At 30.9% G+C, this 12,393-nt stretch overlaps 4 protein-coding genes across 5 annotated transcripts; 2 read left to right on the plus strand and 2 right to left on the minus strand.

Annotated features, from left to right (window-relative positions):
• Nucleotides 1-47: 47 nt before the first annotated feature.
• On the minus strand, nucleotides 48-4,095 carry Klp3A (kinesin-like protein 3A). Its single transcript, XM_070638300.1, has 4 exons — nucleotides 3,851-4,095; nucleotides 3,459-3,734; nucleotides 362-3,403; nucleotides 48-296 (listed from the first exon to the last, which is right to left on the minus strand). The coding sequence occupies exons 2-4, from the start codon at nucleotides 3,725-3,727 to the stop codon at nucleotides 218-220; spliced, it is 3,390 nt and encodes a 1,129-aa protein (XP_070494401.1). The 5' UTR covers nucleotides 3,728-3,734; nucleotides 3,851-4,095; the 3' UTR covers nucleotides 48-217.
• A 512-nt stretch (nucleotides 4,096-4,607) lies between these two features.
• Taz (tafazzin, phospholipid-lysophospholipid transacylase) lies at nucleotides 4,608-6,530 on the plus strand. 2 transcript variants are annotated; one of them, XM_070638294.1, is made up of 6 exons: nucleotides 4,608-4,783; nucleotides 4,883-4,931; nucleotides 5,001-5,078; nucleotides 5,285-5,404; nucleotides 5,473-5,675; nucleotides 5,737-6,530. In XM_070638294.1, the coding sequence occupies exons 1-6, from the start codon at nucleotides 4,766-4,768 to the stop codon at nucleotides 6,082-6,084; spliced, it is 816 nt and encodes a 271-aa protein (XP_070494395.1). In that variant the 5' UTR covers nucleotides 4,608-4,765; the 3' UTR covers nucleotides 6,085-6,530. The 2 variants fall into 2 exon arrangements, with proteins under 2 accessions (XP_070494395.1, XP_070494394.1); XM_070638293.1 differs by having other exon boundaries at nucleotides 5,001-5,090; nucleotides 5,737-6,528.
• Nucleotides 6,377-8,826, minus strand: LOC139088930 (3'-5' ssDNA/RNA exonuclease TatD). Its single transcript, XM_070638292.1, has 8 exons — nucleotides 8,625-8,826; nucleotides 8,429-8,503; nucleotides 8,080-8,259; nucleotides 7,824-7,992; nucleotides 7,633-7,750; nucleotides 7,411-7,580; nucleotides 7,281-7,327; nucleotides 6,377-7,219 (listed from the first exon to the last, which is right to left on the minus strand). The coding sequence occupies exons 1-8, from the start codon at nucleotides 8,689-8,691 to the stop codon at nucleotides 7,125-7,127; spliced, it is 921 nt and encodes a 306-aa protein (XP_070494393.1). The 5' UTR covers nucleotides 8,692-8,826; the 3' UTR covers nucleotides 6,377-7,124.
• A 172-nt stretch (nucleotides 8,827-8,998) lies between these two features.
• LOC139088934 (poly [ADP-ribose] polymerase tankyrase-2) lies at nucleotides 8,999-12,102 on the plus strand. The gene is made up of 4 exons (XM_070638297.1): nucleotides 8,999-9,739; nucleotides 9,799-10,730; nucleotides 10,791-10,944; nucleotides 11,008-12,102. Exons 1-4 carry the CDS (start codon nucleotides 9,569-9,571, stop codon nucleotides 11,839-11,841), a joined length of 2,091 nt encoding a protein of 696 aa, XP_070494398.1. The 5' UTR covers nucleotides 8,999-9,568; the 3' UTR covers nucleotides 11,842-12,102.
• The last annotated feature ends 291 nt before the right edge of the window (nucleotides 12,103-12,393 follow it).

The raw sequence follows: 12,393 nt of genomic DNA on the forward strand, positions 1-12,393 counted from the left end.
AGTTTCTGACGTTACGTAATAAATGAATGAATCCTTACAGGATACAATTCTACAATACAATACATTTAACATTTTATTTGAAAATTAATTAATTAAATATTTTCCAAAAATTCTTTATCAAAAAGGAGACGATTAATATGACAAATCCTTAATTAATTAATAACTTTATAATAATTTTTAAAAACCAACACCAATTAATTGTATGCCAACAAACTTCTTATTCAACAGGCAACAGTGGTCGACGCTTCTTCGTCTGATAAGGATAATAGGGTGTCGTAATATTATTAAAATCAACTCTGTAAGGAAATAGAAGAGAAAAAATTAGTTCCTGTAAAATTATGTGACCATCCTGTCATCTTACTTTGTTTTATTCTTTTCTGGAGTGACTTCATGTTCGTCACTTTCTCTTTGCTTCTTTGTTTGTGGCTGATTTTCATCTGCACTTTCCTTTGATGTATTTTCGGTGTTGACACAAGCTTCTGAACATTTACAATTATCAGAACAGAAGAAACCAGTCTTTTTGCATCCACATAATTTTGTAGCACAGCTTCCTTTACAAGCACATTTGACATTTCCACCTGACTTACGTTTTGTACCTTGACTTGTATTGCTCGTTTCACTTATGTTTATTAACATGTTAGTTCCATCCATGCGATTTACCAAACTTTCTTTTAATAGAGTTGTAGTTGAACGAGTACCTCTCTTATGTTTTGGTGTTTTCTTCCAGTCTGGATCCTTAAATGAGTCATTAAAATCAAACTCTTCATCATCAGATGATTCATCGGAATTGGAATCAATAACAAATGTTCCATTTGGTGTTGCTGCTTCCTGCTTTATCTTCTTTTTCTTCTCAGCTTTTTTATCATTCAACTTTTCCTTTTCAAGATCTTCAATGCGTAATTTCAAAATTGCATTTTCTTCAATCTTTGCTGTCAATTGTTCTGTTAAAGAAGTAAAGCATTTATCTTCATCTTCCTTATTCAAATTGCCATTTTGCTTCTGACACAAATATGTTATCTTTTGTTCGAAATCTCGTTCCATTTGATTCTTTTCTTCTTCAAAGTTCATTAACATTTCACTCTTTTCCTCTAGCAACTGCTCAATTCGATCTTCACTGGCATCATATGCAGCCTTTAAGTCTTCTGCTTTCGTTTTATTTGTTATGAAATCTTCACGAGAATCTAACAATGCACGCAAAATATAAGTCATAGCAATTCTCAGCTCTGGAACGGATGTGAAATTTTCTGGAATGTTTTTAATCTTTGCATCTATGTCTGTTTCCATCAACTTTGCTCGCATATCTGTAATTTGTGCATTTCTCATCTCCAAATCTTCCTCAAGCTGAAGAATCTCTTTTTCAATCGCATCATTTTTATTGACAGTAGACTTCAAATTTTGCAAACGTTCAAGTAACATACCACGATCATTCATCAATGATTGCATGGCATTTTTGGCATCAACTGTTGATATTAAAACAACTAATTCGTGATCAATGTAATTTTGAACAACGTCAGTCTTTTCAATTGCCTTTTCCATACGAGCTTTTTGATTTTTACGACTTGTATCCACGGCATCTTGTAAACGTTTATTGATGGCTTTAGCTTCTTCAAATTTACGCTTAAGAACGGATTGTTGCTTTTCATGCAATCGCTCCATCCTTTTCATCTCGTTTTGGACTTTCTTCTCTTTCTCTTTCAAGCAATTGATCTCTTTATCACGATTTGCAATGTAACGCTTATATGTATCAGACTCATTTCTTTGCTGTCTGATTAATTGAACTCGTGCTGTTTTCATTTCTTGAATTTCCCTCTTCAAATCTTCACAGCGCTTCTTATCTTGTTCTGCCATCTTTTTTGTCTTTTCTAGTGCTACACATTTCTTTCTTATTTCTGTCAATTCCTTCTCCATTTTCTCCAATTTATGCTTTCTGTCCATATTTACTTTCGTTGCATTAACATCACGACGAGCGGCTGACGACATATTTGCTGACTTCAAGTCATTAATTTCCTTTTCCAATGTTTCAATTTTAGTCGTATACTCAATCATTGTTTTGTCAGCTTCATTATCAATTAGCAAAGGAGTATTTTGGAACTTACGATCAAGTAACTCTTGTTTAATTTTCATTTCACGTTCTAATGCACTTATTTTTGAGTACATTTCAATTTGATTGTTTGTATATTCCATATATTTCTCGCTATCGATTTCATCATTAAGTTGAATGGTTAATTTGTTCTCCTCAGATGTTTCTCTCAATTGCTGCTTATATTTCTTTATTAATTCTTCGATGATGTTTGCTTGAGCTTTCAGTTGGTCAAAAATTTTTGTGTCAGGCATCGCAAATTCGGCAGCACAAGTTGTAAATAGTAATGTACAAAGCTTCTCAAATTCAGTGATAATGTCGTTTATAAAGGATTCATCGAGAATATGCAATGCACTTAATTCGTTTAATGTGTTAATTATTGTGGATAATTTTGTTCTTAAATCAGAAATTTCTTTGTCTTTAGCTTGCATTTTCTTACATGCTAATTCGTTATCTTCAAAACCAACAGTTGGATTTTTATCAAGCACTTGAAGTCGAAGTTCCTGAATAATTTGTTTCAACTTTTGAATTTCTACTTGATCAGAATTTTCATTCTTGACTGGTTTATTCTTAATCTTCTTCGCGCGATCAGCATAACGAAGTGTACTTAATGTTTCTTCAATATTATAGTCTGCTGGACTGACACAAGCTACCATTAAAGTAACGCTATTTCCACCTAAAGAGTCTTGCAACAATCTCGTCAGTTTAGAATCACGATAACTGATGTAGCCATTACTGCTTACACTTCCACCTCCAAGTGCCGAAATTACATTTCCAAGTGCTAAGAGACCTTGATTGATCTTCACTCCTTCCTTAAATCGCGTGCCAGTCGCTTTAGTTTTCTTCGATCTTTCACTTCCAGCTAAATCAACAAGAGTAAATTTAGCTGTTGTATTTCCACTTCCATCCAAACGAACAGCTTTAACATTTACCACGAAAATTGCATGAGAACGACTAGATGCATCATTCATCGCTGTAGCTCCTACAGTTCTTTTACTACCTCCTGTCATCAAGCAATTTGTTGCTTTATCTTCATCATTCGAAGGAATTTCACAGAGTCCATTGATTATAATTCCTTTTGCTCCGTCTTCTCGGATTTCGCAAACTGATTGGTCTCTTGATCGATCTGTTAACAGATCATAAAGTGTTTCGCGATAAAGTTCCATAAATGAACAAGTGATTGAGATAGTAGAATGATCTTCCATCTTTCGAACAGATTGGAAAATATCTCTCAAAGCTCTTGGGATAATTCCTACTTTATTGCTGGTCCAGTCTCCATCAAATACTGTTCCCATTGTATATGTTTTTCCAGATCCAGTTTGCCTATTAATATTTCTTTGTAATTTACTTGTATTTTATTATAAATAATTGAACTTACCCATAAGCAAGAATTGTTACATTATAACCATCGAATAATTTAGGCAAAATAGGTTTGATGCAATCCTCATACACAACATCTTGAGAATCATCCGGCATAAAGACATTGTTGAAAGTATATGTATCTTGAGTTTTACTGTTGGAATCGCCGGTAATTGTAATCTGGGGTTCGTTGGACACTTTCTTTAATATTTGAACACATCCACGATTTCTTTCTGAATCCACAAATGGACGAACACGAACAGCTACCTGGACACAGTCAGTCGACATCTTTTAACTGACAAAACAAACAATAAAATAATTATTTTCATTAATATAAGTAAATCAAATGATAATTTAATCAAAAAATCAGGTTACTTGTATCAAACTAAAGCACCTTAAAAGGTTTATTACCTGTTCAAAACCTTACAAAAAAAGATAATTAAATTTGTCAATTTTTTTTGTCAGTTGTTAAATTCAAATACAGGCCAACAAATTCGTATTTTCAATAAAAACTAGTGTAATGTGCCGATTCTGTATGAAACTTGATGCAATTCTTTACATCAAAGTAACACTGATCTAATAGAACCTGAAGTCCTTCCGTTTTTTAGTCCCGAATTATGTATAATTAACAAACAAATAATTTTCACAAAATCAAAAAACTGGTGGCGCAATTTTTTTAAATTTATCGTTATTTGAAAATATTTTGACCGTTACAGTGAATTTCAAATAACTTGTTACCACATGTTCGGATATCGAATTGTTGTTTTTCTAACAATATTATATTATCATTAAAATACTTTAACGGAACTAAACATGTCAATTCGCTAAATAATGGAAAATCACAAAAATGATCCTTTTGACAGGCGGTCAGGAAGAGGAAAAGATAAAATTTATAAATTTTATGGTAAAAAGTTCGTTACAAATAGGGATGTCAATAGAAATACTTACTTACTTATCTCAACTATGGATGCTATACCTGAATAGTAGTGAAGTCATGGCATGTTAAATCATTTTATAGAGAACATTTTTTGAGATATTACAACTGATTGGTACAAATATTTGGGATTTACAATTTGGATGTTTGTACTAATAGTAAAAACCCAAATAATTGACATCCCTAAATAGATGCGAAAATCAGAGTTGAAAAAATACACTTTTATGTTGATCATTATGTTGTGTGTAAAATGTCCATAAATTAAATAGGTGCATAAAACATAATAAACGTGATAATTTAACTACTGAGTATAAGCAACATCAAGTGTGACTGTAAAATATTTATTCACGTTACGTACAACTCTGGCGAAATAGTAAATACAAAGGAAGAAAATGAAGCAAAAATTTGAGGTATAATTGAATTAAGTCACTAGAACTGACATGATTCTCAGATTTAATTGCGTAATCTAGTTCTTTAAATAGTGAGACATTATTTCTAATTCATTGTAGTATCCTTCGGATATGCCTTATGACATAAAATGGATTTTTCAAAAACAAGGTAATTTATAGCCAAAAAATGTGCAAGACATACAGACTAAAATAATTCTTATCTCTTTTGCAAACTTAGCCAATCCAAATGCACTATTTCGCATAGCAAGCCGACTAACAATAGGAATGGTCGGCATTATCTCAAGAATAGTGATAGGTAACGGAAAAGGTAGTATTCCCAATTCATTCATTTGCTTGCTTTCCTTTGACGTCATTAACTTCCCAATTCAGTAATCTCATAATCTCATGATGAATGTCCTTCACATATTATTTATTTCCATTTTTGCTATGTTTATTATATATTTGCTCTATGTAATAAAATCTATTATCAGTCGTCATTAATCGTAATTTATTCTATTGTAGTGCTTTTGAATAAGACGAGAATTCACAATAAGCATCGATTAGAAGATTTAGTCGAAAACCGTCCAGCAAATTCACCGCTTTTGACAATAAGTAATCATTATTCCTGTTTTGATGATCCAGGTGACAATTTAAAAATTGAATTAACATGAAGATCCATAGATGTCATTAAAGGACATGTACTATTTTAGGCATTTTTGGTTGTCTTAAATTAAGAAATGTAGGAAGTAGCAAGAGAATCCGTTGGTCAATGGCTGCTCATGATATATGTTTCACAAATGTGTGGCATTCGACGTTCTTTATGTTCGGAAAATGCATTCCAGTTATTCGTGGCGGCGGCGTTTATCAGCCTGCTGTTGATTTGTGCATTCAGAAATTAAAATTAGGAGAATGGGTAAGACTAATCTGATTAAATTATTTCATTCATGTATATTAATCTTGTTTATGGCTTTCAGGTTCACGTTTTTCCTGAAGGTAAGGTCAACATGGAAAAAGAATACTTGAGATTAAAATGGGGTATAGGAAGAGTATTGTATGAAACATATCCAATAATACCAACTATTATACCTATATGGCATGAAGGAATGGATAAACTACTGCCAAATTATCCTCCATATTATTTCCGACTAAATAATAAATTAACGTTCAACTTTGGGAATCCAATTGATATTAAAGACGTAATGAAGCATATTTTTGATAATAACTTAGACGAAGTTACCGCGAGGCGTATGATAACAGATAAGCTTCAAGATGAGCTGAACATTCTAAGAGTTGAAACTGAAAAATTACACAAAGAATCATAGTTCAATTACAATAGTTTAATAGATTAATTCTTCTAGTCATATTAAAACGATCAATTTTACAGCTTGTTTTAATATCTAAGATTGTTCCTTGAAGATTCCTTAACTACCCACATGTAGTTAATGCTAAAATTAAGAGAATTCTTTTAAAAAGATTGTTGACGATTATATAGTAATTTATTCGAGTAATAAAGTAAACGCCATACCCCCAAAAAATTGGGTCAATAATGTGCGAGCATTTTACTCCTAATAATATCAGCGACTAATCTGTATTTAGGTATAATAGATGATGTCATTATTTTCTATATAAACTTTTTTTTATTGAAGAATATCTTCTTTAGTCTTACAAAGGCACTTTTACAAAAATCATTATTTTAATAGTACCGATATTTACAGCATTATATCCAATTATATGGCACTTTTCTTTCAAACAAATGATCACTTTTAAATATTCGATTTGAAGCACCTTTCAATTTAATAAACACAATCATTCATGAGAAAAATTATCAAACTTAAATATAGTATGTATGAATAAGATAAAAACATATCGCATATCCATAAACATTATAATAGGTCATAGTAAGAGAGATTTCATAGGTGGATAATATTTTTGGTGAGATGTTTTCTATGTGACGTTAAATAGTATGAACGAATATATCATATATTCCTTTAAATTCATATTGAAGCTTCATATTCAGTCTTTCTAACAAAAACTTTTTTTCTTATTTCCTTGATTTAAGTCTATATTGCTTATTGTATAATGATTAATGTACTATTTAATACGCTTAATAATGTTATTTCATGAAGAAAAAAAAAACTAACTTTGAAACTGAAACGGAGATTAGGTAATTCAATAATCAATGCCGTGCACGGATTGACTTTTTGCGAAAACAAACATATTAATTGGAATTAAAAATAATTGATATAAAATTTCACATGTAAAAAATATACGTAAATATGCATATAAATTATAGTCGAAGTGTCGTAAGATATATCGTTAACAAAATAATATAAAAATTATTATTCGTACGTCGTTGATCTGTTTACTGAGATAATCCAAAAAGCTTTAAAGCATTGAATGCTGTACTTAGTGCAATATCCTCAGGTTTCTTCTGCATAAAAGCTGCTATCAGTTCAACTAAAATCCATAAGAGAAAATTAATTTTTAAGTCATAAATCACTTTTAATTTCTTTCTTACCTAATGCGGGTAGGCAGCATGGCTCGTTTCTTTGAAATGTGCAATATCTACCAGTATCGAATAACGAAAATAAATTAACGTATCGTATTGTTGCAAATTTGTGCTATTAAAAAATCGTTAATTAACTTACCGATGTAGATACATTAATGAGCGTTCAGTTAAGCATGCTTTTACTTCTGTAGAAAGTTTCGATGCTCTGGTGTTCGGATACATGAATGGAGCATCACTTTCCACCAATAAGTGATCTAAAGGTATCAAATTATCCTCCAACAATTTTCTGACCGAATTCTCGGATTTATCCTACAATAATCAAATTTAAATTAGAGATCATGAGGAAGCATAATCGACATACTTTGCATAAAAATCCAGTGAGCGATAAATAAAATCCAGCCTTTAAATACATCAGAGCTTCTTCTGTTGTACCCATAAAACTTCTCACGATTCTCGGCGGTAATTCAGATTCAGGAAAACTATAAATTGGCATTATTAGTATAACAAGTGAAGTGACACAATGGAATTACATTAACTTTAATTCACACCTACCTCGATAATATTTCCATAACGTCATTTTGCGCCGATCGTTCATGAATTAAAAGAGGCTTTTGAATATCACACGCAAGCTTAATTTGACGTCTAAAAATCTCCTTTTGTATATCACACTCAGATACATCTTTATGATAGTCCAAACCACAGGGCCCAATAGCTACAACTTCTGTAAATTTTGTTTTTATATATATAATTGGTGAAAACACTGACGTACATCCATACATATTGATTTAGTGAAATGAGTGATAATTACCAGATTGTTTAGAAATTTCCTCAAATTCGTGCCAACAACTTGGCTCGTCAATAACATTTTTTGAGTCCATAGGATGAATACCAGCAGATGAGTAAATGATTCCAGGATAAATTCTTGTGAGGCGTAGTGCCTCTTTACAATTCTTTATGTTACTTCCATGAACCAAAATTTTTCGGACACCTAAAAATAAAACGACAATTGTTGTGCGTTTATAATTTGTGTGAAAATGTTCTATTTTTAACTACAAACATCAGCGCTTATTTTACAAATGTATATCAAACAAAAAGTGAAAAAGTAACAAGGTCGCAATAAAAGTCGTAAATAATTTTTTTTTTGCAATTATTCTTACCCGAATCCTGAGCTCGATGAATGACTTGATCTAAATCTTTGAAGAATTTTTTATTTGTTAAGTTAGCGCCGCAATCTACAAAAAATTTTGAAAGAATAACAAAGACAAATGATCAGAACAAATATTTTATGAGACATAAGGCGGGGGCGAGAATGCAAGAAGAAAAGATCTTATCAGATTTTCTATATGAAATCACCTATCACAATTAGATTCTCATATAATTCACTTAAATTGTTATTTTCACAGTGATTTTCAGCTGCCATTTATGTTGCTCTTATGCTTTTTGAATTACTGATCAAGATTTTGAAATTATTATAATTAAAATTCTTAATAAAAAAACTTAAAAAAATATATAAAAAAATTTAAAGTAATATTAATCCTAAGCGATTTATAGTATAAACTGAATTATGAATGAATGTCCATGGGAAATGTACATAGAAAAAAGTTTATGATTGAAATATATGCTTTGTTTGCAACAAGTGATTTTAATACATTAGTGACTAGTATATGTGAGTAAGTTTAGTATAAAGACAGGGTGATCCATAAATTTCAAATGTTAAACTTTTTTGTGCAAAAAGGATTTGTTTTTCTTTTCATCACCATAAGAAAACTTTTATCTTATTAGAATAAAGCTTTATACTTGAACTTTATGTTTTACTAATTATTAGTTTTATATGTGTTACGATAATATTGTGTTGAAAGTCGATTAGGAATCTAGAAATAATAAGAGACAACAAAGGAGAAATGTTTTTCACTCATCCAATAATCTAAAGATTCATATTTTTTTCACATTGACATTTTACATGCTGAAACTAATAGGATTGTGGATATAAACTTTTAAAACTATGACACAAAAGAAGATATAAATAGAATTATTAATAATCTTTGTACATTTAAAGCTGATTTATGTGTCTAATGAAATAAAATCGATAAAGTTGGAAAACATAAAAGAGCAGCATACCCATCTATCCGCTGTTTAAAATTGCATAATAAATAATTCATTCAGTAAAGTTCCATTGTTATAATCAATGAAATATAGTAAGGATAATTATTCAATCGACAAAACACTTGCCTGGATGAACGTTCTACAATAAGGTGCAAAAAGTCGACGTGTGAAGGAAAGAACAATCTCAAAAAAATATGGGAAATTCTGTTTTTCGCTCAGGTGGTTTATTACTTTCCGTAAATCGTGATAATGCAAAACTAACAGAATCGACAGCATCTAAAATTGAAACAATATTTGATGTTCTCCGTGCTAATCCAAAGATATCAATTCAACGCTTAGAAGCATTATTATTGCAAATACCAAAGGTACATACAGCATTTTTCATAATATTTATATTTATTAATTTTGTATTTCTTCAATGCAGCATGAAAACATTTTAAATGCGCATGACAATCTCGGTTATAATTTATTACAAAAGAGTGTTGGATTAAATCATATAGATTTAGTTAAATGGATATTGACTAAACCACATACGGACCTTAATCGATTTCCCTGCTCACTGCCATTGCATATAGCTTGTCTTAAAGGACATGAGGAATGTGTTGAATTACTGTTGAAACATGGTGCAAGACTTGATACAGAAGCTAGAATGTGTTTTCCCGGACCACATTCACACAATTGTGAGGAAATGGGAAAATATAAAGGAGATCCTGATCATGTGAGTGTCTGTGAACGTCCAAATACTAAACTACAGAATTGTATTGGCTATGCAATTGATGGTGATCATGTAAATGTGTTAAATATTTTATCACAAAAAATGGAAGAGCCATGGGTTTTATTTCGAGGTAGAAAGCCGTTACTGCATTTAGCATGCGAAAAAGGAGCTTGGAAATGTGTTCAACATTTAGTTACAACCCGTTCTGATGAAATAAATTTGCTTAAAGATGAATATTATCCAATACATCAAGCAGTGCTACACGATAGAAAATTTCTTGAACTTTTAATTCAATACGAAGCGATCACAACGGTTCGGACGTCAACTCAACAGATGACTTTGTTGCATGTGGTTATACTAACGGCACGTAAAAATGCCGAGGATACGCTTAATACATTAAAAATATTATTAGAGCATGGATGTAAAGAGTTGATAAATGCTCCTGATTATTTAGGTACAACTCCATTAAATGCAGTGATAGTTCGATATGCGCTAGAGGAAGCACGATATGGATATGATAAATGGAGTAAATACGAAGTTTTGAATTTAGTAAGATTTTTACTACAAAATGGTGCACGTCAATCAATTAATCAGCCTGGCAATAGTGCATTGGCATGTGTCTTTCGTCATATTCGTGACTGGTGAGACCTTTTCATAAAGATTTATTGCCATATTACTCAAATGAGATATTTATCTTACAGGGAGGTCTGTTATGAGCTTGTTAATATGCTTTTAAAAGAAGAACCTAATGCTGATCCAAATATGGTCGGTCGAGATGGAAGTACACCTTTGATGGTGTGTCTTGTGCCATTAATTAATAAAGATCCACTGCATTCATTTACTCATTCTATGAAGGTAATTAGTCATCCAGTTAATAATTAAATTATTTTTTAAAACATGATCATTGCTTCCATATAGGTCTTCTATCTCAATTGTATTCGATTGCTTTTGCAATATGGAGCGGAGACAAATTGCTCATATAGATCTAATTTGACACCTCTACATATTCTGATTTTTAGTGTTAGTGAAAATTTTACTGTCAGCGTAAATTGTGATATTCAAAAGCGTGCAAATTTCGATTTTATTAAAAATATACTAATTCTATTACTTCAACATGGACTGGACACGCAAAAGGCTGTTCATCCTCAACATATTCTTCAATCTATAATGGATATGGTTCAAAATGTTCGTCGATGTTCAGATGTTCTATGTATTTATGAATTATCATTACTCATCTTACAATATGGTGGAAACATAAATATTACGTTAAATAATAAAACGCCCGGAAGTATTATCAATGAAGCATTATCATTTGAAGGCGGTAATCAAATGAGACATCTACAAGTAGCATCACATAATGAAAATGGAAATGAATTGCGAAACTCGTTTAGGAATAATGGACGAAATTTTATCCTATTCTACTTCATTATGTTGATCATGCGAAAGGAATTTATTCTAACTGATCCTGATAAGCATTATTTAAAAATAATTAATCTTTTTTTTGCCACAATGCGTCATGATGTTCTTTATTCATGTCTTAAGAGTCTCCATAATCTATTCATTGTTCAAGTACCAACTAAATCAACCGAATTTTTAATCAACTATATTGAAAGTCTATACAGGAAACCTCGAAGCTTAAAGGAGTTATGTCGAGTGACCATTTATGAAAGTCTTAACTATAAATTAGCACAAAATATTAATCGCTTAAATATGCCAATTCCCATTAAAGATTACGTTCTCAATTTTGAGTAATGAATTATTGCATTTTAATTTAATTATTCATGCATTTATCTGACCTTTTACCTATTAATATTTTACTTATTACTTATGTTGTTGCTCAGACCGTAGTTTACTTCCGTCTCTTTTACCAATTATTTTGACGATATTGTGCAAATAATCAATGTTACAGATATATCTCTTTAAAAAATGATTGAATATCTAAATTATCTTTAAATTACATACATACCTACAAAAATGAAACGAAGAAATGCAAAAACTAGCAGTGTATTTATATTAAATTGATACATTAATTATTATATTATATGAAAAAGAATTCTCAATATTATGAACTTATCAAGTGAATTTGATGGAATGTTACAAAATGATGGAAAAATTTATGAAAATAAAATAACAATTCAAGATCCAAAATAAGATTATCATTTCTCTGCTTTCTTTTTCGTGTAGACAACTTAACATAATGTCTTGTTAATAACCCCGAGCAACACAAATTTTTGGCAGTCATATGGACGCCAAACGGAGACGGCTTCCATTCAATATTAATTCAAGAGTTTTAATGGAGCCTTT

This window comes from Chironomus tepperi, unplaced genomic scaffold, assembly GCF_022539635.2.
Source record: "Chironomus tepperi strain 1889 unplaced genomic scaffold, CSIRO-AGI_Ctep_v1 contig_172, whole genome shotgun sequence".
In the NCBI taxonomy this organism is placed as follows: Eukaryota; Metazoa; Arthropoda; class Insecta; order Diptera; family Chironomidae; genus Chironomus; species Chironomus tepperi.

Bases quoted from the DNA above. Each gene is read 5' to 3' on its own strand.
- Klp3A (XM_070638300.1), bottom strand. From the start codon at position 3,727: ATGTCGACTGACTGTGTCCAGGTAGCTGTTCGTGTTCGTCCATTTGTG. The intron at 3,404-3,458 runs GTAAGTTCAATT...AAATATTAATAG, and splicing joins GTAACAATTCTTGCTTATGG to GCAAACTGGATCTGGAAAAA. The intron at 297-361 runs GTAAGATGACAG...ATTTCCTTACAG, and splicing joins CCAGAAAAGAATAAAACAAA to AGTTGATTTTAATAATATTA.
- Taz (XM_070638293.1), top strand. The intron at 4,932-5,000 runs GTAATTTATAGC...TTGCAAACTTAG, and splicing joins ATGGATTTTTCAAAAACAAG to CCAATCCAAATGCACTATTT. The intron at 5,676-5,736 runs GTAAGACTAATC...TATGGCTTTCAG, and splicing joins AATTAAAATTAGGAGAATGG to GTTCACGTTTTTCCTGAAGG.
- LOC139088930 (XM_070638292.1), bottom strand. From the start codon at position 8,691: ATGGCAGCTGAAAATCACTGTGAAAATAACAATTTAAGTGAATTATAT. The intron at 7,993-8,079 runs GTAATTATCACT...CAAAATTTACAG, and splicing joins GGAAATTTCTAAACAATCTG to AAGTTGTAGCTATTGGGCCC. The intron at 7,328-7,410 runs GTAAGTTAATTA...CGATACTGGTAG, and splicing joins TCATTAATGTATCTACATCG to ATATTGCACATTTCAAAGAA.
- LOC139088934 (XM_070638297.1), top strand. From the start codon at position 9,569: ATGGGAAATTCTGTTTTTCGCTCAGGTGGTTTATTACTTTCCGTAAAT. The intron at 9,740-9,798 runs GTACATACAGCA...TCTTCAATGCAG, and splicing joins TATTATTGCAAATACCAAAG to CATGAAAACATTTTAAATGC. The intron at 10,945-11,007 runs GTAATTAGTCAT...GCTTCCATATAG, and splicing joins CATTTACTCATTCTATGAAG to GTCTTCTATCTCAATTGTAT.